At 41.8% G+C, this 22,870-nt stretch overlaps 1 protein-coding gene across 7 annotated transcripts; it reads right to left on the reverse strand.

Moving 5' to 3' along the window:
• Positions 1-68: 68 nt before the first annotated feature.
• nfatc2a (nuclear factor of activated T cells 2a) lies at positions 69-17,453 on the reverse strand. Of its 7 annotated transcripts, none has more exons than XM_030734455.1 (11): positions 16,962-17,453; positions 15,664-16,585; positions 15,392-15,560; positions 12,715-12,917; positions 12,443-12,615; positions 10,671-10,811; positions 8,618-8,673; positions 8,352-8,511; positions 7,871-8,227; positions 7,553-7,739; positions 69-2,013 (listed from the first exon to the last, which is right to left on the reverse strand). In XM_030734455.1, the coding sequence occupies exons 1-10, from the start codon at positions 17,092-17,094 to the stop codon at positions 7,555-7,557; spliced, it is 2,499 nt and encodes an 832-aa protein (XP_030590315.1). In that variant the 5' UTR covers positions 17,095-17,453; the 3' UTR covers positions 69-2,013; positions 7,553-7,554. The 7 variants fall into 7 exon arrangements, with proteins under 7 accessions (XP_030590315.1, XP_030590316.1, XP_030590310.1 ...); XM_030734456.1 differs by having other exon boundaries at positions 7,547-7,739; XM_030734450.1 differs by adding an exon at positions 3,156-3,188 and having other exon boundaries at positions 7,553-8,227.
• Positions 17,454-22,870: the final 5,417 nt, after the last annotated feature.

A 22,870-nucleotide genomic window follows, 5' to 3' on the forward strand; every position in this document is an offset into this window, starting at 1 on the left:
TCTATTCATGAGATTAACAGGAAAAGTGACACATTTAAACAAACACCACCACAATATATATAGGGGTATTATTTATTGCTTCTTTCGGGGATACAAAAATAGCATGAATAGAGTTTTCTTTTTTTTTTCTTCTTTTTTTAAGAGGCACAAAGGCTCGAACTGAAACAGATTCATGACAACTATGAACACAGAAAATTGAACAAGATAGTATTAATAACATTTCCATTACCATAGAAAGCGAAATAATAACACAAACAAAAATATAAACTATTATGGGTAAGGTTATTGTAAATCCCTCCAGATTACAGATACATGGTATTAAAACAAAGAAAACATATATAGAGATGCATATTCTACAGAAAAGACAGCGAAATTAATATGACAACAAATTACTTCTCGTAACGCTTTTTATTTAATATTTACACAAAAAGGGGAAAAGAAGGTATTTCATACATTCAAGAAATGTCAAATGCACTTGTACTGCACTGGCTCAATGAGAAATATTCTTAAAAGATCAATATTAGCTTTACTAGTATTATAAAATATAATCTTATTTTGTATCAAATAGGTCCATATCAAATGCTAACCCTTTTTTTTTTATTTTACTTTAACATGTTTTTACTGCTTTATACATTTTTTTTTCCTTTACAATTACATAACTGGCACTTGGTACGTAATGTACTCCAATTCACTCTGTGCAATGTACTATTACAGAAATATTTTTAAACTAATGCTTTTCTATTTAAGGCTAGCTATATTAGCACATCAGTAATCCTGACTGTATAACCATTTTGTGCAGTTACAGAAAATTATTTCTACGCTCATTGCATCTGCAAGCAAAATAGCTCTGAATAGATAGGCATTTGGCTCTTAGCATAACGATTGCCATTATGGATAAATTCAAAATGCAGCTATTCACAAAACAAACAGTTTAGGCTTTGGATATTTTGTCCCTGTGTTGTCATTACAAGGACAAAATATAAAAATAAATCAAATTATCTCACTCCAGTTTGTGTGAGACCTAAAATAGATTTTTGGCTGATTTTCAATGCAACTCAATTATTGTGCAAGAAAGCCATTTAAAAATATAGAACCATGCTATCACTGTAGCACATGTCCCAAATAAAGCTATGCTGGCACCTCATTGAATATATATATATATATTATATGAATATAAAATGGTGCGTTATTCACAAATAATATATAAAAAGTAATAACATGAAATCTCATTCTGGAAAACAGTGCATATTAGGAGATGTCACAACAGTTCATTTATACATGCTTATAGGCAGCAGTGTGCGCTTCACTTCAATTAGAAAACTGCACTTAAAATGAGATGATCAACATGTAAGCTTTGGTCAATCTTTACATGTAAAAAATACATACAAAAATACAGAGAGACAAAATACACACTGTGTGCAAGAAGGATGGAAAAACAACAAGGTTCTGGTAAAAAAAAAAAAAAAATCTAAACAGTATGTGGGATGAATTTCTGTTGTGACATTAACCTGCTAATGTCATCATTCAATGCGATAAGGCAAACAGGTGTGGCTTTATTGTCTGAACAGTATGGCTATGCTATTCTGTGGACTTTGTGTGATTTCACCTTTTTTATCTTTTATTCTCTTTGGTTTAAAAAAAACTGAGTTTCCACCTGGAAAAACAATGAACGATGGGAGCCATTTTTCCTGCTTTTCCTCAGCGGTGTTGTTTGTTGGAAACCTGCTGGGTGTTGGTGGCAGACGTTATGGGTCAAATGAATTCATCTGTTTGCCAAATGTTTATTGCAGGAATACATCCAAAACAAACACAGCAGCCAGGGGCTGATATTTCTATCACCATGGGTAAAGAAAATAAGGAAGAGAATGTCTGACTGGTAGCGGAAGTGCGTCACCTCGATGGAAGGTGTCAGTCTGTTTAAGGGTGTATGTTGTCATTTCCTGCCAGGACCCCTCCTCTATGTCTGCCCCCTGGTCTGAACACCCGTCAGATCCTTTCTTATGATTTCATTCACTGTAAAGAAAATAAAGAAAGCGATATTAGACGGTGAGAGGATCAACGCAAGTGCTTTCACAAAGAAATTCCAAAACGGTGGGAAAACAATACCCTCCTGACAACGCGAAACAGTGACACTGATAACATTCCAGCTACAAACACTTCTCAGTAAGAAGCATTAAAATCTGACTGATATTTCTGTGCAGGGCTTTGATGGAAGGCAGAGAAATGGTGCATTAATGTTGAGTAACCTCTAGAGGTAGCATGCAATTACTGGTTGTTGCTCAGCCGATTACAAGTGTGTGTAAACACACACCAGCAGTAGAGGACGGGGGCTGAAATGGAAACTTTCACAGCTCTAAAAATAGGAACACAATGTGTGTGGGGGAACATACAACATGCACTGAAAATAATAATAAATATTGCAATTCAGGCATAATAGGTGTGGCTTGTTTATGTCTGCCAACAGCACAGGTTTTGACTTTATGGGGTTTTGTTTTGTTTGTTTGTTTTTTTATGTGCTGACTAAAATAGCCGCTGGCAGCCAAAGAGTAAAAGAGACGAGGAAGTTTAACTACCTGCAACATGTCGTACTTGAACTTCCTGCCTGCTTAGTTCAGTGTCAAGTAGCTAGGAATGAGGAGTATGCGTAATATGTCACTGCTTCACAAACGCCGCAGCGTCTGTGTGGAGCTGTGGTGTTTATCTGCCGTGTACACTCGGGCTCTAAGACAATATAGGCTGGTGCCACTGCTTCCACTGCGCCCCGGGGAACTCATTAGGACCGATGAGTAATAAAAGTATTTCAAAGAGGACCAAAAAAAAAAAAAAACAGCTTCTTGCCTGCGACCAGGCCATTACAGTGCATATTATGTCTGCAATTTTGTAACCATGGTAATAGCCTTCATTTTAGGATTGTCTTATCGAACCGTTAATGCGTTAAAATGTGATTATCCAGCTGGTGCAGTTCATATAGCAGTCTGTCAGGTATGCAGTTTCCTGCCAGAGTTGCTTCTGGTTCTGTTTGGCTTGGTATTTCTCATAAAACACCCCTTAAATCAGACTTTTAATATTTTAGGAAATATGCCTTCACATTAAGAGGTTAAACAAGAAAGCTGCTACAGAGATGAGCTTAGCTTAGAGAATGAAAGCATGCTAACCAGGTCGCAGCTCTGTTGCCTGTCTGTCATTTTCTGCAAGAATCCAAACAAGGAAAAATATGTTTATGTCATTTATAAGAGCTGCCAACTTTCACACATTCAGCAGGTTGAATCACGTTTAGTTTCATGCCACTCAAACATATCTGAGCCAAAAAACAACAACAAAAAAACAGCAATAACTTCAAGTTTTTTTCAGAACTGGTTATTCCCAATACAGGATTAGCCATGACATAATAGTAAGTCAGCATGTGTAGTTTATTTGGTCCTCAGGTGAGCTGTTTACTGTTATTGTTTTTCAAAGTGAGTATTTGAGTGTCTGTGAAGTCAGGAAATCATAAATGAACCAAATAAAATGTTATTTATGACTGAATAATTTGATATATTATTGTGCTCTCCGGGTTTAACATAAGTTGCTTTCTTCTTAACCTTACAGAATATGGCTTGCTCAGGCTCATTATGCTCTATATGTATCAGAGTTATATCAGTCTTTATATCTAATCTGCATTAAACTCCCCATAAATTCACACCTAAAAAAAAAAAATATTGTTAATTTTTCCAACCGCTGTACAAAAAACTAATTTTAGATAGAGGTAGATTGCCTTAGTTCAACCCAGCTGTGTATGCTCTATTTAGATCATTAATTTACATAGCGACAAGGCAGAGGGTGCAGCTACATTTAAACTCATGTAAAACAATATCAGACATCATCTCACCCACACAGCTGCACCGCTGAGCAGACACACAACAACCTGAAGACTTCGAAATACTGAGAAGCTAAAAAAAAAAACTTCATGTTATGCTTTATTGTTTGTTTGGCTTTTTTGGGGGCAGGGGGGGGTCGGTGGGCTGGAGTCAGTTGGTTTTTAGGGGATTCAAAATATAATTCTAATTGAAGGCATAAAACTTAAAAGTGATTAATCTGACAAACTAAACTTTTTTTTTTCTCTCAGCCTCTCCCTCGTCTCCCTTTGTGAAAAGATCAGCTCGACACCGAGCACATTTTATAGCCAAAAGGAGCTTCTGAGGCTTCCAACGCTGCGGAAGCAGCCAAACTGGATGCTCTGCTGTCGTCACAACATCGGCCTCCCTGTTTATTTTAGTCTGTAGTGGAATTCCCTCTGACACCTAATGCCTTAAAGAAACTTTCATCTCCGCAGCAGTGCCACAGGATTTTTCCTGAGTATAAAACCAGCTTAGAGAAGCAGCAGGAGCGCTGCAGTGGAGCAACATACAGTGGGGCTTTACTGATTCGAATGAAGGGTTGGCACGCACTGGCTATTTGAGGCAGGCCTAGGGAACACTCAGACTAGTCTGTTCAGTAGGTGAGTGTCTGGCTCCTGAGTTCTATACTAATGAGCTGGATTGTTTACCAACCCACGGTGGGGAGAGAGAGAGAGAGAGAAGGGGAGAGAGGGACACTGTACAGTAGCTGACTCAGTTGCCAGCTGTGAGATGGAATATGTGTATCTGCAAGTATTTGCATGTTCATACAGTGCACATGTCTGGGTGTACAGGATTTTTAATAGTTTTGTGTGAAGCTCACCTGTGACTGCAGTGACACCAAAACAAACAGAAAAGACGAAGTGGAGAGACTGGACTGACATCTAACCACTAATCTAACTGCACATCTGGTGTGTCAGCGCTTAAGGGACAAGCTTGCAATTTGAAACACAGTTCAGGTGTTCATATGTACAGTGAATACTTTACTGGTGTGTGTTATTGTTCTTTTTCTTTTTCTTTACACTGGCTGTGAAGGGATCTGGATATGAAAAATGATTGATTTGTTGTTCATATGATGCTCTAAATCTCAGACTGAGTCTTTTAAATACTAATTTTCTTTTAGGAGTTACTGTATTTGTGTTAATATACTTGGCCGCACATTGACGTTCCCCTCAGGAATGACTTAAAATAAATTTGTGATGTTTCCCCCCTGACTTTCTGTTAAGCCCTAGAAACGATTTATATTGCTGTATTCACATTGTACTGAGTGATGACTGCAGATTTTAAACAGCCTTGTCATGCAGCATAATCACATCTGGAAGGCAACTTGTCACAGCATGAGCTTAAGAAATAATTGCAGCAGCAAATAAACTGGGCCCTCATTGCCAGTGATCTAGCACCTTCTCATTACATCAAAGTCTTTCAAATGAGATGGAAGTGAGCTGAGACTAATGCGTGCCCACCAGGCTGTTGCTATGTGCTTTATCTTTCCTGCTCCGATCTCTACCTGCTGGAACAATTTCACCTGCTCCGCTGCCTCCGGGCTTTATTCCACACCCACTAAATCTGTCACTTTCAGCCTCTGCAGGCTGTGCCAGTCGTTCTGTTTTTGCTTTCACAACCTGTGTGCCATGTAGTAACCGATGGCAGCCATTCTTGACCTTTATGGTTCATAAAAAAGGTAGGTTATGATAGGCATCTTTCAGGTAGTTGACTAGATAATGTACATAAATACCAGTCAACAGAAGCTTTCTGAATACAGCAGAAAGCAACTTTTCTGAGGAACTCTGCGTGGGAGAAATTACAAGCCAAGTTTTGGTAAAAAAATAAATACCTGGCTTTCATTTAACACTTGTCTCTGGAGTTGACACAGTTCAGAGTCTCTCAGAGATGTGACAGTTATGGACCACAAGTGTGTGAAGATACCAGGATGTGGCATCACCTCTTTTTCAGAAAATGACTACAAAGTTAACACATGGCTTGATGAGTAATGTTGACAATCTCATTTAGGTGAGAAAGGGTTTTATAGTCCCAACTTAAATGACTGTTTTGTGGTCAGGATCAGACTTTAGCAACCTTCCAGTCAAACTGCAAGGGATTTTTTTTTAACCTCAACTATCCTCTCACCCCTGAAAAATGTTTAGAATCGTGGGTAATCCCCCTCTTTTTTCTCACTAAACAGCAATGGTGGCATGCATGGGCGGATTATCACCTGTTGGAGTAATAAGACAACAGCAGAGCTATAAAGCTGCAAATGTCAATGTGTTATAAATAAGGTGTTTCATTCAGGAACTGCCATGATCACACTAAAACCTATAAAAATCACTTGCAGCCATTTAATCCCAGGAACTGTAAGTAGCCTTTATTAGATAAAGCTCTGTTTGAAATAAACTCGTGCAGGCACACCTGGGGGAAAAATGACTGACCGTCATCCGCTTTTGATGATGGGAGGATGAAAGAGGGCCCCAGTTTGGCCATTTCTCTAACTCCTTGTTAATTCACCAACTCACAGCCCTGTTGCTGTTTACTGTGGGGGGAAAATCCTGCAGGTTCCATCCAAAAAACACAAATTCCATTGCTAGCCTTTTTTTTTTTTTCTTCGTTTCATTTTTTCCATCGAAGCACGCACATGTACACACACACACACACACACACACACAGCTCCTTCCCTTTTCCTGCTAAATACCCTCCACCCTCCTGCTATCTTACACGGATCAGGCTGAATCTCTGGAGGACAGCAGCTGCAAATAGGAATTTCTTGTGCCAGATTGGCAGAATCCTGTGGTCGGAAAAAAGCTAAACCTCTGGTGGGCTCCCCGACAGAATCGAGGGGCATAAGGCCAAGGAGAAGTCCTGGCCAACTATAACAAACAAAGAGGCTTTCCCCAGTTCTCCCAGGCAGCACGTTCCACTGTTTGACAATGGTTGCTATGGAAGTTGTTTTTCTCTTCGTAACAGTGTCAACACGTCCAGGCGGTCAGCAGAGTGACACTTTTTTCTCCCTCTGTGCTCTGTCTTTAATGCATGAAAAAGCTCATTTCCTGATGTGTGCCAGTGCCAGATAAACACCCTCGACCCGCAGAATGAGCATTTTTGAATGGAGCAGGACAGTGGCAACTAACCTGCCTATAAAAAAAAAAAAACCCACCAGGCTGACAAAAACTAAACGCTTCTTGTTTAATTTTAAAACATAACACAGTTTGGAGAAATTCTAAGGAAGAGGTATAACCTTCTGCCTGCTGCTGGATGTGGCCTGACATTAATTCTGTCAGAGGGTAGTGGGGTTGACAAGTGTAAGTATAAACATATGACTCACAATCCCTGTTATTTCCACCTTGAATGGAACATAACTACACCTCCCGGCAAGGATTGTTTTAACAGTGAGAGCTTGTTCTGTTGGCTTTGTTCAGAGGAATACTATAGCACACAGACTGGACCAGGATATGTAAAGAGGACATACTGTAAATATCCTTGAATTGTTCTTGGGAAAAGTCGTATCTGTTAGGGGGTCTTATCATCCTTTTTTTTTTCCCTTCACAAATGGAAACCGCACCTATTCATCACTTTCTCTGCATGCCTTTTTTTGTTCCATATTTTTTACAGGTTATATAGCAGATTCAGACACAGACTGCAACTGACCAGTCACACTGAGTATAAAAGCCTTAACTTACACTCACCATCATCTAGGTAGGCCTGGTCCAAATTCTCTTCCTTGACCGTCACCCGTCTCTGTCCATCTCCTGAAGCATCCACCTGCCCCGTCCCAGCTGGAGTTCTGCCTTTCTGCTGCTGAATCACGGTGGGGTAGTGCTGCGGGTGGGTCACTGATACCTGGGTAGGTGTGGGTGAGTGGGTGGCAGCTGCCTGTGGGGAATAGCCATCACAGTATATGATCTGCTGGTTGTCAGACTGAGGCCCAGTTAGGGGTTGAGGGTCTCCTGCTCGAATCAGGTGGTGGTTGGTGGGAGAGAACTGGATGATAGAAGGGTGTTGACCTGCATTGATGGGCCCTACAGACTGAGCTGGAGAGCCTGTGTGGACCAGGACCGAGCGGTGGGGGTCAGGCATCATCCCTCCAGCTTGCCACATAGCAGGGCTGCCACTCAGACTCTTGCCCCCACGTGAGTACACGATGGCTGGGCTCTGCTGCTGGAAACGTGCATCTTGGTTTGGAAGGCTGGAACTGAGGCGCTGGCAAGAAGCCATGCCAGAGACCAGACCGTTGTCTGGGTGGAGGATGCCACGTGGGTTATGGTAGTAGGAATGAGAGGACATGCTCAAGATTTGAGGCATAGCAAAGCCCATGTGCTCTGCTTCATACTCATCTATGGGCTCTGTCTTAATAGATGGAGCTGAGGAGGAAAAGAAATGAATAAGATGGGAGAAAACATGAAAGACAGAACAATACCTCCAAAAAAAAATCAGTTACATGTAATTATGTGAACACCCAATTTTCAGTGTGTGAAATAGGCATACCAAAAAGAGGCTGAGCAGCATTCTTACATGCCAGTGGTGTGTAGGTGAAATGCTGAGGCTGGCTGCGCTTTCTCTTGCCATTGATGACGTAGAAGTTTACTTTAGCAGGATGGCAGACAGATGTTTCACGGTAGGGCGGCACCTCCACAAACAGCATGCTCTACAAGACAGTCCTCTATTATGCACTGAAAGTTATCTTTTTATTTAAACTAATAAGTGGATATGTGGAATTTTAACGTAGAACATCTGTGATGTTTGACACGTACAGGTTGGCTTTTGTCTTTATCCACCGTTGCTTCTGTTTCCCAGATTTGCTGCCCATCTAGAACGAAGGAAAGAGAAAGTGAAGACCTAATTACACTTAAGAAAACGTGGTAATTAATCCTGCAGCGCAAGTAAGGCCGATTGTTTCCAGATGTGCTAGATGACATGTAAATTTGGAAACTGGTGAACCCAAAACAAGTGAGAAATGGCTTCTTTTACTTTTTCAAATATATTTTTGCTCCTTTAATTGGGACATACTGTAGGTTTGTCTGCTAACGCGTGTCCCACGTGTCCCATTTTGACTTACAGTTCATGTCGACAGAAAAAGCATCTTTGTGCTTGCAGATGATACCACTTTTGAAACCACTTCCTCTTACCCCACTAAGCACACCCAACAATGATGTGTAGATTTACCCCAAAACGCACAAGCAGCTATCCATTATTCAGAAAGACACACGACTTGATTGAACGCAGAGCTGACAGAATTGCAGCAAAACAAAGTAAAACACAATAATACCTGGGATCACGTCTATGGTGGGGATGGTTCGTGTTATCGTTGGATTGCATTGCAGCTGTCATTTACGTGCAAAAGCTGAAAACAACATGTGCCTGCGAATGTAAACTCCACATGCCCTAACACATGACAGGACATGTGCTGCAGCGAGTTCTGTTTGAATGTTAGTGTAGTTGGGAAACCCTCTGTCAGATCTTGAATTAAAAACACATGGCTTAAATGAGTCAGCAAGAGAAAAGGGGGATTCCACACATGTTGCCAACTTTTTTTCTTAGCTTTATTTTTATGATCAGCTCTCTCCGCTTCTACAAAACGTGACAATTCTGCTTTCCTGGCATTTCTGTTTGTTTGCATTTTGTTGCAGTTCTACTCCAAGGGATACCCCTGACTGGGTGTCCTTTTGGAGATAATTGTAGCAGGGGGATGGAGCTGGAGAGAGAAAAAAGCTTTACTTGGACAGAGAAGCTTTCCTTCCCTCCGTACAGCTCTCCCTGTCCAAGCATAAGAGTCAGGGGAGCTACAGCCAATAGCAGCTGGGGGATTCAGAGGGATTTCACAGCCTCACTGGTCCAGAACTTTGTGTCATACAGAAACTCTCCAAAACAACGGCAATCCCTCTTTGTAAGATTTCTTTTTCCGTCTCTGTATTGCTGTCCATTGCTGTTGTTTCGTAACACAGCAGCAGGGAACCCCGGAGAGGAAACAAAAAAATAAAAAGCTTGCCGTGTGCAGGTCCAAGTTTTATTTGAGGTAAGCTGTAGAAAGCCTGCATTTACAAAGGCAGCAATGGAGCCAGCGATTCAAAATAATCAGACAATTTTAATATAAGCAGCTGTGCAGCAGAACCTTCAAGTAGCAGCTAGGGGCAAACTGCAGCTACTTAACCAGGGGATTCACTGCATATGATCAACACCCATCTAACTTCATAACTCATAAATCCATTTTACCTCCCTCTCTCCTAATCATGTTAAAATGGGTGACGCATCCCACTCAGACAGACCAAAGGAAACCCAGAACAATAGAGCTTCTGATCTTTGACCTAAGACAAGAAGCATAAAGGCTCTCGATCACAGTTAAAACGTTTTATTTTGGTGTAAGAATGTCAGCAGATGATAAATTACTCTACTTCCTCACTACTAAAAATAAATGCTTTTGTTCCATTTATTTGTTTCAACAAATAAAACAAACTTTTATGTGACACAGAACCATTGATCACGTAACAAGAGGCCCGTGCGACTGATAAGACGTGGAAGGTGAGGGAGAAAAGGTCAAAAGGAAGTCAGGCAGCAGTGTTATCCTTCAGATCATGCAAATAACTCATGCGTATCCATCTATGAAATGAAAGCGATGAAAAGACACGTAACAGCTATGAGCATGTGCGCAGACATGGCCAATTATGAGCCATTCGTTGGTGTTGTGTTGTTACTGTGACAAGATGTTGTGCAACATTAGAACTGACAAATCTGCAGGGCACAAAGATTTCATGAATTCAGTCACTGATCTGGTTTTTAAGCAACACATGCTTTTCCAATGCTGCTTACCCTGTGTTTTCTCCATAAAAATGACCTTGGAATCGGAGCTGAAGTTCTGCCCAGTCAGGATCATCTGCTGGCCACCCAGAACAGAGCAGCTGTCCATGTCCTGCTTCTCCACCATGGGAAGCTCGTGTGCTGAACGCTGAGCTGCAGATACACACACACACACAGAGGGATGACGTGTGACGTTTACTGCCTACTTGTCTCATTTTCTCCAGAGTGTGGATTTTCTGTTTTATATGATTGAAAACTAATTATCTTTGAACTCAACACGGTTACTTGGAAGCTATATTAGCATTTTTCCCCCAGTTTTGACTTATAAATTAAACGATAAAACAAATCACAAATTCTTAGTCATAGCCCTATGCTACAAGAAAGGGAGGAAAAAAGCATGTAACAGATGATCTGAAAGTTCATAATTGATTTCTCACAAGTGCAAACGTACTCATTACCCAGAAGTGACAGTGTTTGGCAATAAACATTTGATGCTGAGTCATTCATCAGTCTCACCCATTGCTTTCGGTTTTAATAAGCCGAAGCTTAAATCAGTCAAATCACAACTTACAAGAGCAGATGGGAGAGGTTGTCTGAGCCTATTTAAGAGTCAAATACTGTATAGAAACAAAGAACAAAATAAAACTAACAGCTAAAATGCTGATGCAATATGATAAAACTGTAAATGCGAGCATTCTTACGTGAAACTTAAAAAGTTAAATCTTTGTTGTTACAAACTCGTGCTGTGCTAGAAATCCTTACCTCTGACAAATATTTCCCTTTGAGTGAAACTGAAGAACTGAGTTAAACACTGAACACTGATGAGGCCGATATAATATAAATACAATGCTAGGCTGAGTGGAATTAAATGAACACAGATGCTTAAGCGGAAACAGATATGTTATGTATTATGTATATGTTAAATGGCAGCAGATATTATTCCCGTAGCTGTCAGCTTTCTATTCTTTTTTACTGGACACTTCCTCCTTGGTACCCTATTACCATCAGTTCAGCTGAATCTGCACATTCACTGATAGGAATTAAGGTACTGACAAACATCCCGGTGACCTTTAAATCGGTTGGTTCGACCTGCTACGCTGCAAAAGACTAGAACAAAGCAGATGACACAAGCAGGTGCCTCATCCCCTCAAACGCCCCATCACTGACCCGGTCTGCTTAACAATACACCTGACAGATGCAGCACAGGTGTTACTGTACACAGCTTGAAGTTCATCTCATAAAAGAGAGGTAGCAACTGTTGTTCCTCCCTATCTATGATCGGTGAGCACACGGAAAAAAAATACTTAATATCCTATATCATAATATTGCATTCTGTGTCATGACTTTTTACAACGACAAGAGCATATTGCATGCAGCTGGCACAACACTTGAGCAGGGCGTTGATCAAAGTCAGACAAAGGCCCTTTTTGTTTGAGTTTTGATTACACCGGGTGCTTCAATAACACTGTGTAAACATGCACTGATGTACCCAAACACAGACTTTACTACTGCGCACATACAAACAGGTACACAGACACTGTCACATGCTGCACCCACCAACTGAATGGAAGCCCTGGTGGCATAAAGAGGTCTTTCATACCGTCAGGCTGGCTCCAAATTCATTTGAATGTGGGTTTCTTTTTTTTATGTTTGTTTTGTACAAAGTTTTGTTAACTCTTGAAAAGCAGTTTGACCTCAACTGGAAGCAAATGTGGTGAAATTCATAAAGCTTGTGGTCTATCAGGATGATATTAGCACAAAATATTTTATACGCAGCTGCTTACAGCACTCGATGGGATGCGAGGCCACCTGGAGAGAGACATGCTGTCCTCCAGGCTGAGGTATGTGCACACGAAACACAAGTCGAACTCGGGTGTTTTTCCGACCGACGTCTGTCTCGCCCTTCCTCAGCTCGATATCGGCGTTCCTGAGCTTCAGGATCCCAGCGCAGTCGATTCTGTGAGAGAGATGGAATATGTATAACTGTTATGTTTAAAACATTTCATCGGGAAAAGATGGAGCCACGGTTTAAAAGTGGACACTGTGCTCATCTCACATTGCTTTCATGTTGTTCTTAGGCTCTAGTGGGATCTCCAGGATTTTAGTGCCGTTGATGATCTTCTCAAAGCTGGTGGTCGTAACTGTTTTGCCAGTGATGCGGTGGACTTGATAAAAGGCGTGCGGCTTGAGGATGCGCTCGTCAGCTGTACCGATGAAAATCTGTAGGCCAAGTGGCTCCTTGCCTCTGTAGCCATGTAACTGTAAACACAGGAAAAACTCTCAGTCATTCCTTTTTAAAAAAATTTTGACTTTAACACTGAAAGCATCCTCTAAAAGGCAAGGAAACAGAGAAAGGAAATGTTTCAGTCACGTTTAACTGGTTGTGCTTCTCCACGGCCTCTTTCCCCAACACTGCATTTCCAGATGTTGTTCCCCCCTAGTGATGGCAAATCAGTGTCAGACCCACGTGCAAACGCATGAGTCTTTCCTCTACAGCCTTGAACAGAAGCCAGCAGAGAGCTCAAATCCTACAGCCTTGCATTAGTTCTTTCCGAACTGCATGAAGGATTTAAGCAGGGATTCTAACTTTCAGTGTTTAGCATTAGACCCTTTTCAGCATCCCGCCGTAGAAACAGTAAGTACTATATTAATAAAACTGTGAAACTGAGATGCTGCTTTTAAGTTTTAACCAATGAGTACCTCTTAAGGAAACCTGCAAAAACCACAAAGCATCAACTTGCATCTAAATGCTGTTTTTGTGCAAACCATGTAGTGCATCGTAGAAACTGATGTGAAGTGGATTCTGGGTAATGGAAAAAAAAAAAGGGGGGTACCTCTGCCATTAGCCAGCGGCACGTGAAGTTAATTTAAAGTTGTTTTGCAACATAATTTCCATTCAGAAGGGTAGGGAGAGACTACTCCGTTTAACTGCGGTCAGGGGGGAAAAAAAAAATCAACTTGTTTGAAGAAATTATCATCTCAGTGGATGCAACTGTCAGCCTCGACAGCAGCTGCTCAGTGTGAACAGAAGCTATGGCAACATGAATGAGCACGCTCCCCTCCAAACAGAAGGAAGCTGACTGCAAACACTCAAAAGGCCATGTGAGCAGCCGGCCAGTTGTCATGGCATTGGCAGGACCCGTGAGTCATGACAGAGAGCAGTGTAGGAAAAGTAAAGTGGAGGGCACAAAGCTTAGAGAGAGGCAAAGAGAAGAAGAGGAGGAGGAAGGAAAAACACAGAGAGTGAAAGAAGGGTAGAGGAAGGAAAAGAGGAGGTGAAGGAGTGCAGCCGTGGCTAGCCAGGCCTGACCATCTGATTGGCCTGGCGAACCAGGCAGAACTGACCTCAGGGTGAGGCCTTCAGGGATGGGCATAAAACGGAAAAGAGGCAATAGAAGCTTCATTTCCACAAAGTCCCCACAGTCGGACAAACACAGCACTGAAATGTTGCCACAGTAACGCAAAGAAAAAGGAAGTTGAATCTATTTCTGGGCAGCAGCTGTAAATGTGTCAAAGCTAATTTTAAAGTGGCACATTTGAATTTTATGCAGTGACTGGAGAATATTAGCATTTATTTATTTTAATTTGAATTTGCAATTATTAGAAACACAGACCATTCTGATTTTCTACACATGCCTAGAGAGGGTGAGAGCTTCGATACTTCAACCCAGCTGACTCAAGAACCACACAGTCAAAACCTCGTATTCAGGGTGTAAGAGGAAGTCAGAACAACACGAGCACAAATATGTTGGTGCGGTTAAAACCATAAGGCGAAGGCACACAGTTGCAGACTATTTTAAGCTTTAAGACCAAAAAGAGAAAAAAAAATAAAAATAGAGTTGATGTTGATCAGTGTCCTGAGGGCTGTCCTGAGTGCACAGTGTAGTTTCAATGTGTCATCTGTCTGGGGTTATGACAGCTATTTCGATTTGTTTTAGAAAGTGAAAAATAGGAGGAAAGGTGCCTTGACAGTAGCCACAATAACTAACGTACAGTCATTTTCATACAGCTGTCCCCGAGCAACAACACTACCACTACTACCGAGTGTATAATGAGTAGGAAATACCATTACACGCACGCCCTCCCTGCCTGAGGCTCCCAAACTGGAAGGCCAATTGAAAGGGGAACTATCTTTTCCTTATTCCTTATGTTGCTCTTATGTATACTGTTCCAATGGTGGATGATCACATTAAACATGGCAAAAGCTTCGAATAATAAGGTCCGCATATGTACGAGTACTCCCTACAAGCCAGAGGTTCAGGCTTCAGTCTGCTCTGAACACTGTTCCAGATATTCTTTCTGTGCTTGGCTCTGTGTGATGTCACTTAGAACACTGGGGTACGCAGCTCTGTCTGTGAACACAGAATCCTCACCCACCTGCTGTTCAAACCGAGGGGCAGCCAATCAGAAGACTTAAAGGCTTAAAGGAGGTAAAATGGCCTGTTTCAGACAGAGGATGAACTGAGAGACTTCAGCAAAAGACCAGCATTAGAAATATGAGGATTAGTTTTAACTGTGAATCATTAAACTACTCAAGTAGAGTCCAAGAATAAAAATATGGGATTGGAACGTACTATAATAGGTCCACTTTTCATGAATAACCCTGACAACATGACTTCATATGGTGATTTACCAAAACAGTGTTAGATTTATAAATATTAACTGATTTAGCATTTAAACATAAATAATATGCTTAAGAATATTAAGTACTTTAATGGTGTTCTTGGCTATACCTGCACAACAGGATGTCCTCCCGTGGGGGCTTTGACTGCACCCCTGCTTCCCTCTGTTTCATAGTGAGCTCTGTGATGTGGTTTGGGCTGCACCTCAATGTGGAGCTCATACTGGTCGGTGCGGCTAGGAACAGGCCATTCCAGTGGGGGCAGAGAAGCCACAGGGATGCTGCAGAATATGAAGGATTCATAAAATTATAGACATATTACACACGTACACATGGAAAGTGAGAGATAATCTTGAGTGAACCCTCACTTCATTGCCAATTTACCTGCAGAGGCCAGAAACCAGAGGCTTGGGCCAGATTGAAGGAATAACAAAGAAAGGCTCTGCAGCAGGTTTGGCTTTTATGTCCTGCTCACAGGACACCATGTAGTTCCCATCTCCGTGGTTCTCTGGGTACAGAGTGTAAACCTGGTTGGATGTCTTGACTATTTTAGTGGGCACCAGGCTTGGCTGGCTGGCGCCAAAACCATTCATGGCATCAGTAAGGCTGCTATGTGTATAGTGGGCGCCTATGTTGTGATCTTCGTGGCCGCTACTGGGGGAAGGACTGCGGGAGCGGTGCCCAGGGATTAATCCTGGATTTCTGTACATGTCGTAGGTGCGTTTTCCCTGCGGGGAGGTGGAGCGAGAGCCAGGCCTTGGGGAAGGAGAGCGGGGTCCTACGCCGTCCTCACCTAGGCTGGTGCGAGGAGAGGTGCCCGGGGAGGTGCGTGGGGAGCCAGTGTGGATGTTCTGTAATCGTGGGCACAGGTCTCCAGGGTTCTGTGCACTGCTCGGGGACACGCAAGGCGACGCCCAGGGGGAATAGTTTTCTGAGTGCCAGCTGGTGGAGGAGTTGCTGCTGGCAGGACTCAGGCACTGGGGCTCACGGTAGGCGAGGTTTTCATGGCCTGGCACAGTAAGGGTGGGTCTGGGGCTAATGTTCAGATGGTGGTTCTGCAGAGAGTCCCGACCATGATTGTAGTGCTCACGTGAGGGGGTGATTTCAATTCGAGGGCTCAGGGCAGCAGACCGAGTACTGTCCAGGTAGTTTCTGGCCTCCTGGTTCTCATATCCTGAGAGAACCTCAGTGTGCTCACTGTAGGAGGGGCTGCAGGACTTGATGCCGTATGGAGAGGTCTCCCCCAGGGGGAAAGCCTGCTCAGATTCAGGACTGAGGACTTTTGGGGGCACAAGGCTGGAGTCATCTGCAGCGAGTAAAAATTTTAATTACAATACACATATCTGACAGAAAACTGCTGTCACAGGCAGACAATTTCAAATAATAAACACTTTTTGAAACAAAAGTTAATGTCTTTATCTACCAATATCAATAAATCAATCAATCTTAATCAGAGTTAATTTTAAGGTCAAATACACATTTATCAGCTGAAATGTTGATTTTTTTTTTTTTTTCACGTGGCTGCGTGTCACAACCGTCATCCAGAAGTCTGTCAAATTTACTTCCTGATTTTTATTTCAATCACATTAATGAACTTTAAAGACTTCACTATTAGTCAACACATAGCAGAGAGACAGAAAGAGAGAGGTTAACTCAGATTGCCAAAAAAGTCTCGGTCAAACCTTGGTCCCCCCCTGCAAAGTCACTGCACGGCGGCTCATATTCAAACAGGTACTCAAACTGTAAATCCTCGTCAGGGCAGCTGACTCGACTGAGCTCTTCCACCAAATCTTTTTCGTCGTAAAAGGAGGTCATCTGTCTAAATTTCCCCCTAACTACTCCTCTGGGTTCAAACGAAGCGGGAGAGACGCGGACGATGAATTGCAGCGCGGATGTGGATTTGGGGAACCTGTTGTAAATTCGTGCATCGGTGAGCAGCAGAAGGTGAAGCGCGCACGTTTCCTGTTCAGTTCGCCGCGGTTATTTTCGTACGAAGGCGGGTCTGTTTACACGCTGAAAGTCTTCGTGTTGTTCGTCTCACAGACCGATCACGCCTTCCCGCTACGCTGATGCGTCGAACAACACAAAAAGCTCGAGTGCAGGTTGGAAATGAATCGACTGCCCAGATCAAACAGAATACTAGTTTGACAGGCTGCGCAGCTTGATGCTGCCCCCGGGTGTTTGACAGTGTGACATAGCAGGGTGCCGACTGAGTTCGTCACCCTTAAAACGCGGTTGTAAGAGGATCATTTCATGTTTGTGTGAACTTACATTAGTGAGGATGAATGGGTGAAAATGGAAACTGTCTCGTCAAACAATAAATCCTGCCTTGGACCGGATTTCTTAGTGATGTGCTCTTCTATTGTCACTGAAAACGCGCGGGTTCTCCTGAGGGTATCCCCGGATTTACGCACGACGCAACACACATACCAGGGCGTTCCTTACACCCAGCGCACCAGTCATATGTGCGCTGTCAGCAAAAAGGAAAACAAGAGTAAACTTTGATTTTTCTGATCTCTTCGGTGGTGTTGTATAGAAATCACAACTTTATTGCTCGTACGCTTATTTCTTTAAGTCACTGATCCAAAGGGGGAATGTTTGTCCCTGTCGGAGAAGATGAGAAGGTATTTAACTTTTCGTTAAGTAATAAGCAAGTTTATGCGTAAAAATTAATCTTTGCGTCAGCCTGTCAGTTTTCGCTACGCTGTATTTGGTATTTGGTACAAACGACACTTCTTCGTCCCGATCTGCATCATGTAATGAAATCGTTCATTTATTTTTTTTTTTATTGCAGTCCAACATTTGTAGTGGATAGTATATTAAAGTCAGTAATCATCTTTAAGCATTCATCTGACGCCTTTTAGCCTTCAGATTCTCGCCTGATCTCTCGGCGTTTGCCTGTTGTCAAAAGCACGCGCTGCGCGCTGATTTAAAGCGCAGTAGCATCTCTCCGTCCAAACATCAACATCCCAGCTGTCTCCGAAGTGTTGCACAGACAACCGATAAATGACACGGCAGTCGTTTTATTCATACTAGGGTTAACACTACTCTATTAATTAAAAATCAAATGGGTTGATTACCAGATAATCACAACACTTCAGCAGTACCTTGATCCATCGACCTCATGGTGTGGTACTGTGCCAGCCTCCAAGTCTCTCTGAACATCTGGATAAGAAAAAATGGGGGAAAAAATCGAAAAAGAAAGAACTGGAAAAATTACTGTCCTCTAATAACCATAGCAGAAGAAGCTCTCTTCGGTTAAAAGTTAGGAAAGCAGAGGAAAAAAGGAACACAATCTGTAGATGTTCAAAAAGTTAAGGCTGCGACACAGCAGCTGCGCGCAAACTCCTTTCTGTTCAAAAACATGCGGCCGCATCAGCTCCAGCAGTGGTTCTGGTATGAAGTCCCTCTTCATAGAGCTCTATAAGGATTACTTGAGTATCGAGAGCGGCTTCCTTCCTCGCTCTGGGTGTTTATAATGGACCAATGCTGTAAAATAACGGGATTCCCTCAGTGTTTCCTCCTGTTTGTGCGCCTTCGCCATGGAAACCTGGAGCTGGTCCATGTCGGAGACTCAGGGCTTTCCTGCAAAGCCCCACACTCAGGAATCCATGACGTCTCCAGCTCCTGCGCCAAGGCATTTCTGCGGTTCTCTCAGACAGTAGCACACAAGAACCTCATTGTGGGGATGAAGAAATTACTGTAGGACATTGTAGGAAAGGGAGAGAGAAAAAAAAAAAGAAAAATAGCTCTGAAGTCTAATCACAGGCTACACTACATGAAATTTACTTAACACAGTTCACCCGACTCATTCTTCGACAGTTCAGTTTGTAAATGTAAAAGACCAGGCAGTACTAAGATGCTGCTTTTTCGAGCAAAAACGGCATCTTCTCTTTTTTAGGCCATGGCTAATTTTGAACATGGAATATGGCGAATTCCATTGTTTCCATTGTGGGAAGACGTTACTATGCATTTCCATTTTAAAATGGAAATCTGTTGCATCTTCTAATACTTGACTGGAAAAAAAAAAAGCTGAACAAGACCACGACATAACGTGTCCCCAATAGACGGGGAGACACATTTATAATTAATATGGAAGTTATATAAGCCAGCATGTGAGGGGAGGGAGAATAATGCTATTTTGGATTTAACTGAGCTAAAGATTTGTTATGTATGAAGTTTTCTGCCAGACATCTAAATCACAGACTCACTTTTTCATTCCAAGAAATTTTATTCACTGCCTGTGTTGTGGAGAGAGAGAGAGAGATCACCTGAGGTCGCAAAGACATGGAAGTTTACACTGTAAACTTCATCTCTTTGACTCCCAGACGTGATCTTCTTGGAATAAATCACACCATAATGAATGGGAATGATATTTCACGCGGTTTTCTTCATCTCGTACCACTTATAATCACACTACTGGGAATAAGGGGAAAGAAAATGGCTCATCTATCTACCTGCTAAGGTTCCTGGCTTCTGAGCAAATAGTGACAGAAAACTTTGGGAAGAATGGGTCTGAAGTTTTACCATCATAAATCATGCCTAGTAGCAAAAGGTCTTTATTTTTCATTTGGGCAGGAGAGAAAATGTTTACGTTGTAGATCACTGCTCCTGCTAAACTGCTACTGTTTTACAATCATGTGTGATAAATTGCTGTGTTTTCAAGACGTTAAAGTTTATCCTGAATACATTTGCATAATTAAGAAACTGGGAATTGAACATTGACACTTTCACATATTGCCCAGGAGAGGAAGACATGCTGAATAAGCCATCGAGAAGAGCCAAGTTAAACTATACGTTACTGTGTCAGTGCCAAGAACCGACGCCTGCTCTGCTGCATTAAGTGTGGTGCAGTCCAACATGCAGCACACGACCACGCAGAAGTTTGGCTTTACTTAGAAATGTCTGTATTTCTGAAAAGAAAGCACATTTAATTTATACATAAAATTGATGGCAAATGTTTTCACTGACCTTGCTGTACATGAACACACCCATTTCAACAACAGCGTGCAGTGGCTACCACTCACTTCTCTTTCTATTCCATTACTTACTTACCACCAGTGTGCACTGTTCTGTAAAGGGATATAATAAGAACATTCAAAAGATTTGCTTTTGTGTATGTTCTGCTATTTTGAGACTATAATTTGGACTGTAATCAAACCCACAAAGTTGCAATATTTCTGATCAATTTAATGTTATATTAGATGAAAAGAAATGTGCTGTTCTTTCAAGATCCAAAACTCTTAAGTGGGAGTATGCTACATAAATATTAGTATAGTGTTAGTAGAGTATACTAAATCTCATCTAGTTCTTAGCAAAAAAAAAAAAAAGTGAATGAGTGTACTGCCAAAACTGTCAAACTATTTTATTAAGAACATCATATATTTTGCACATGCGGTTCATTATTAACACTACTGATCAAAGCAAATAAAGAGCATTTGCTTTGGCTCAGACTACATCTGCATTTCACATGTTGAGCCTCAGCATAACCTTAGGGAGTGATCCCATGCTTACATTAGTCATATTAGTCCCAAGGCCACTCATAGGAAAATGTGTGTACTTGAGAGAGTGGAGGGGAGTTAATCAGAGGATATGTTTTGGATAGAAACATTGATCAGTCTGACTGAGGGAGTCTGAGCTAGACAGCTGAGTGAACAAGGTGACTGCAATGTGTCTGTAAACCGCAGTGGCCAGAGCCTACGTTTTGGGGGTAACTGTCCAGCAGGCTCGTCTACCAGCTGTAAATTCCTCCACTGCTACGGAACACTTATGCAACTTAAATCATGAATGAGTGAATGAATATGGCACAGGCTTAAGAAAGGAAAACTGTCTGTGTCCAGACAGTCGAGTTTGCACTTCCGATTTTTTTTTTTCTCATGAGCCCACTTTTTCCAAGGTCATGCAGTATTTTCCATCACTGTTAAACGGCTAATTGAGGCAAAGTTGTCTGGGTTAGAGCATTGCCCTGAGTTTTCCAAGGGTAACATGTGCCACCGAGCCTTTAAAATCAAGTATATGGAAATATTAAAGTGCCCAGTGAAAAACTATTTAAGGAAATCCAGGGGTCAATGAAAAGCATGGACTTTTGACTTTGTTTGGGTCTTTTGATTGGCTCTCTGACATGCCAGGTACATTATAGCTACTTTTCTCCTTTGCATCATGTACAAACCTTTCACCTCTTGATAATATGTGGTGTAAATTGTGAATTTTCTCAGGTGAGTTGCAAGGTACACCCTGTCACACAGAAAGAAAACAAAGAAATATAACTTTAGCCACAGGTTTATTAGTATTAGTGGGTTAAAATCCACATCGTACACATGCTAAGATCCACAAACAGTGGCTACAGGTTACAGAAAGCTGACAGTTAGCTTCCCATAAAGACCGGAGATAGTAAGTTTCTGCAAGACTAGAAGGTGCCCAGCTGAAATCCCACTCCCCCCCCCAGTTCTGCAGCCACATTCTTCTGCACAATGAAGGTCGAACATCCAAGTAACAATAAGCAAAATAAATATGACTTTAATATTAGCACAAAGGAATCATTTTCAAAACATGTTGCAGAGGCTGGCAGCGCACAACTCAAACATTTGTGGATTGCCTTTTAATGATGCAGAAGCCTTCAAAAATTAGATTACATTTCACAAGTATCGCCAGATATTAGACAAGTGCTGCGGTAGCTGCTGAGACCACTACTGAAAGATTTCAGCCTGGGCAGTGCTGACATGTCATTGTGCAATAAAGAATCTTATTTCCTTCCTGCCACAACTTGAGATGGCTGGAAAACATTGTCCTTCTTTTTCCAAATCGTGTAAATGAAGTAATATGTTCCACTAAGATGGAAATTACATACATCCATGCTGGATGAAACCGCCTCATTATGTAATAGGATTCTGATCAATACTGGAATGTTTGTAGAAAGAATTCAAGTGTCTTAGGTCCAGTGGAAAAGTGGCAGACTGCAGCTCATGGATTTTTCCCTTTTCAGCACCGCATAAAATCTCATGAAACAATATAGCCCCCCCTTGTCGACACTTCTTTCTGTCTTCTCGAAGTTTCCAATTCAACTCCGCAGCATTTCATAAGATCTTTCTGTATCTATTATCAGTGCAAAATGAATGCATAACAGTCAATATTTGGTAGTCATAACAGAGTTGAATAATCCTATACAAAACTGTAGCTAAAAAAAACTTACTCCTCCCATTATAACTCAATTTATAACAACAACTGAAAGTATTTTCGGCTCAACAATCACAACTAATCACTCCTTTTTTTTTTCTTACACTGCAAGGAAAGTCTTAAAGTGATTTGGGTGGTTTTGTTTGATTAGTTTGGGAGGTATTACCCAATGTCATTAGTGATCACTGGGAGAGGCAGGGAAACACATATGCAGCCCTTCTTTAACAGTGGTGGGTGCTGAGACTAATCAAAGCATTCCAGGCCCACAGAGTTATAAATAGTGTCAGAGAAGGGTGTGTGTTCATGCCTTGCAAAGTTTCTGTGAGGGCTCTGTCATTGCCAAAATCCAGTGTTTGCACAGAGCAATAACAGTGAGTAGTAAACAATTCATCTGCTTGTTCAGCAGCTTGTTCATTAA

This window comes from Archocentrus centrarchus, chromosome 7 (genome assembly GCF_007364275.1).
Source record: "Archocentrus centrarchus isolate MPI-CPG fArcCen1 chromosome 7, fArcCen1, whole genome shotgun sequence".
Classification (NCBI taxonomy): domain Eukaryota; kingdom Metazoa; phylum Chordata; class Actinopteri; order Cichliformes; family Cichlidae; genus Archocentrus; species Archocentrus centrarchus.

What these genes read in the sequence shown, in the direction of transcription:
- nfatc2a (XM_030734450.1), bottom strand. Translation starts at nt 17,094, where the DNA reads ATGACCTCCTTTTACGACGAAAAAGATTTGGTGGAAGAGCTCAGTCGA. An exon ending in GAGGACATCCTGTTGTGCAG is followed by an intron (nt 12,918 to 15,391) that starts GTATAGCCAAGA and finishes CTGTGTTTACAG; the next exon opens with TTACATGGCTACAGAGGCAA. An exon ending in GGCAACAGAGCTGCGACCTG is followed by an intron (nt 2,014 to 3,155) that starts GTTAGCATGCTT and finishes TTTTCTTTACAG; the next exon opens with TGAATGAAATCATAAGAAAG.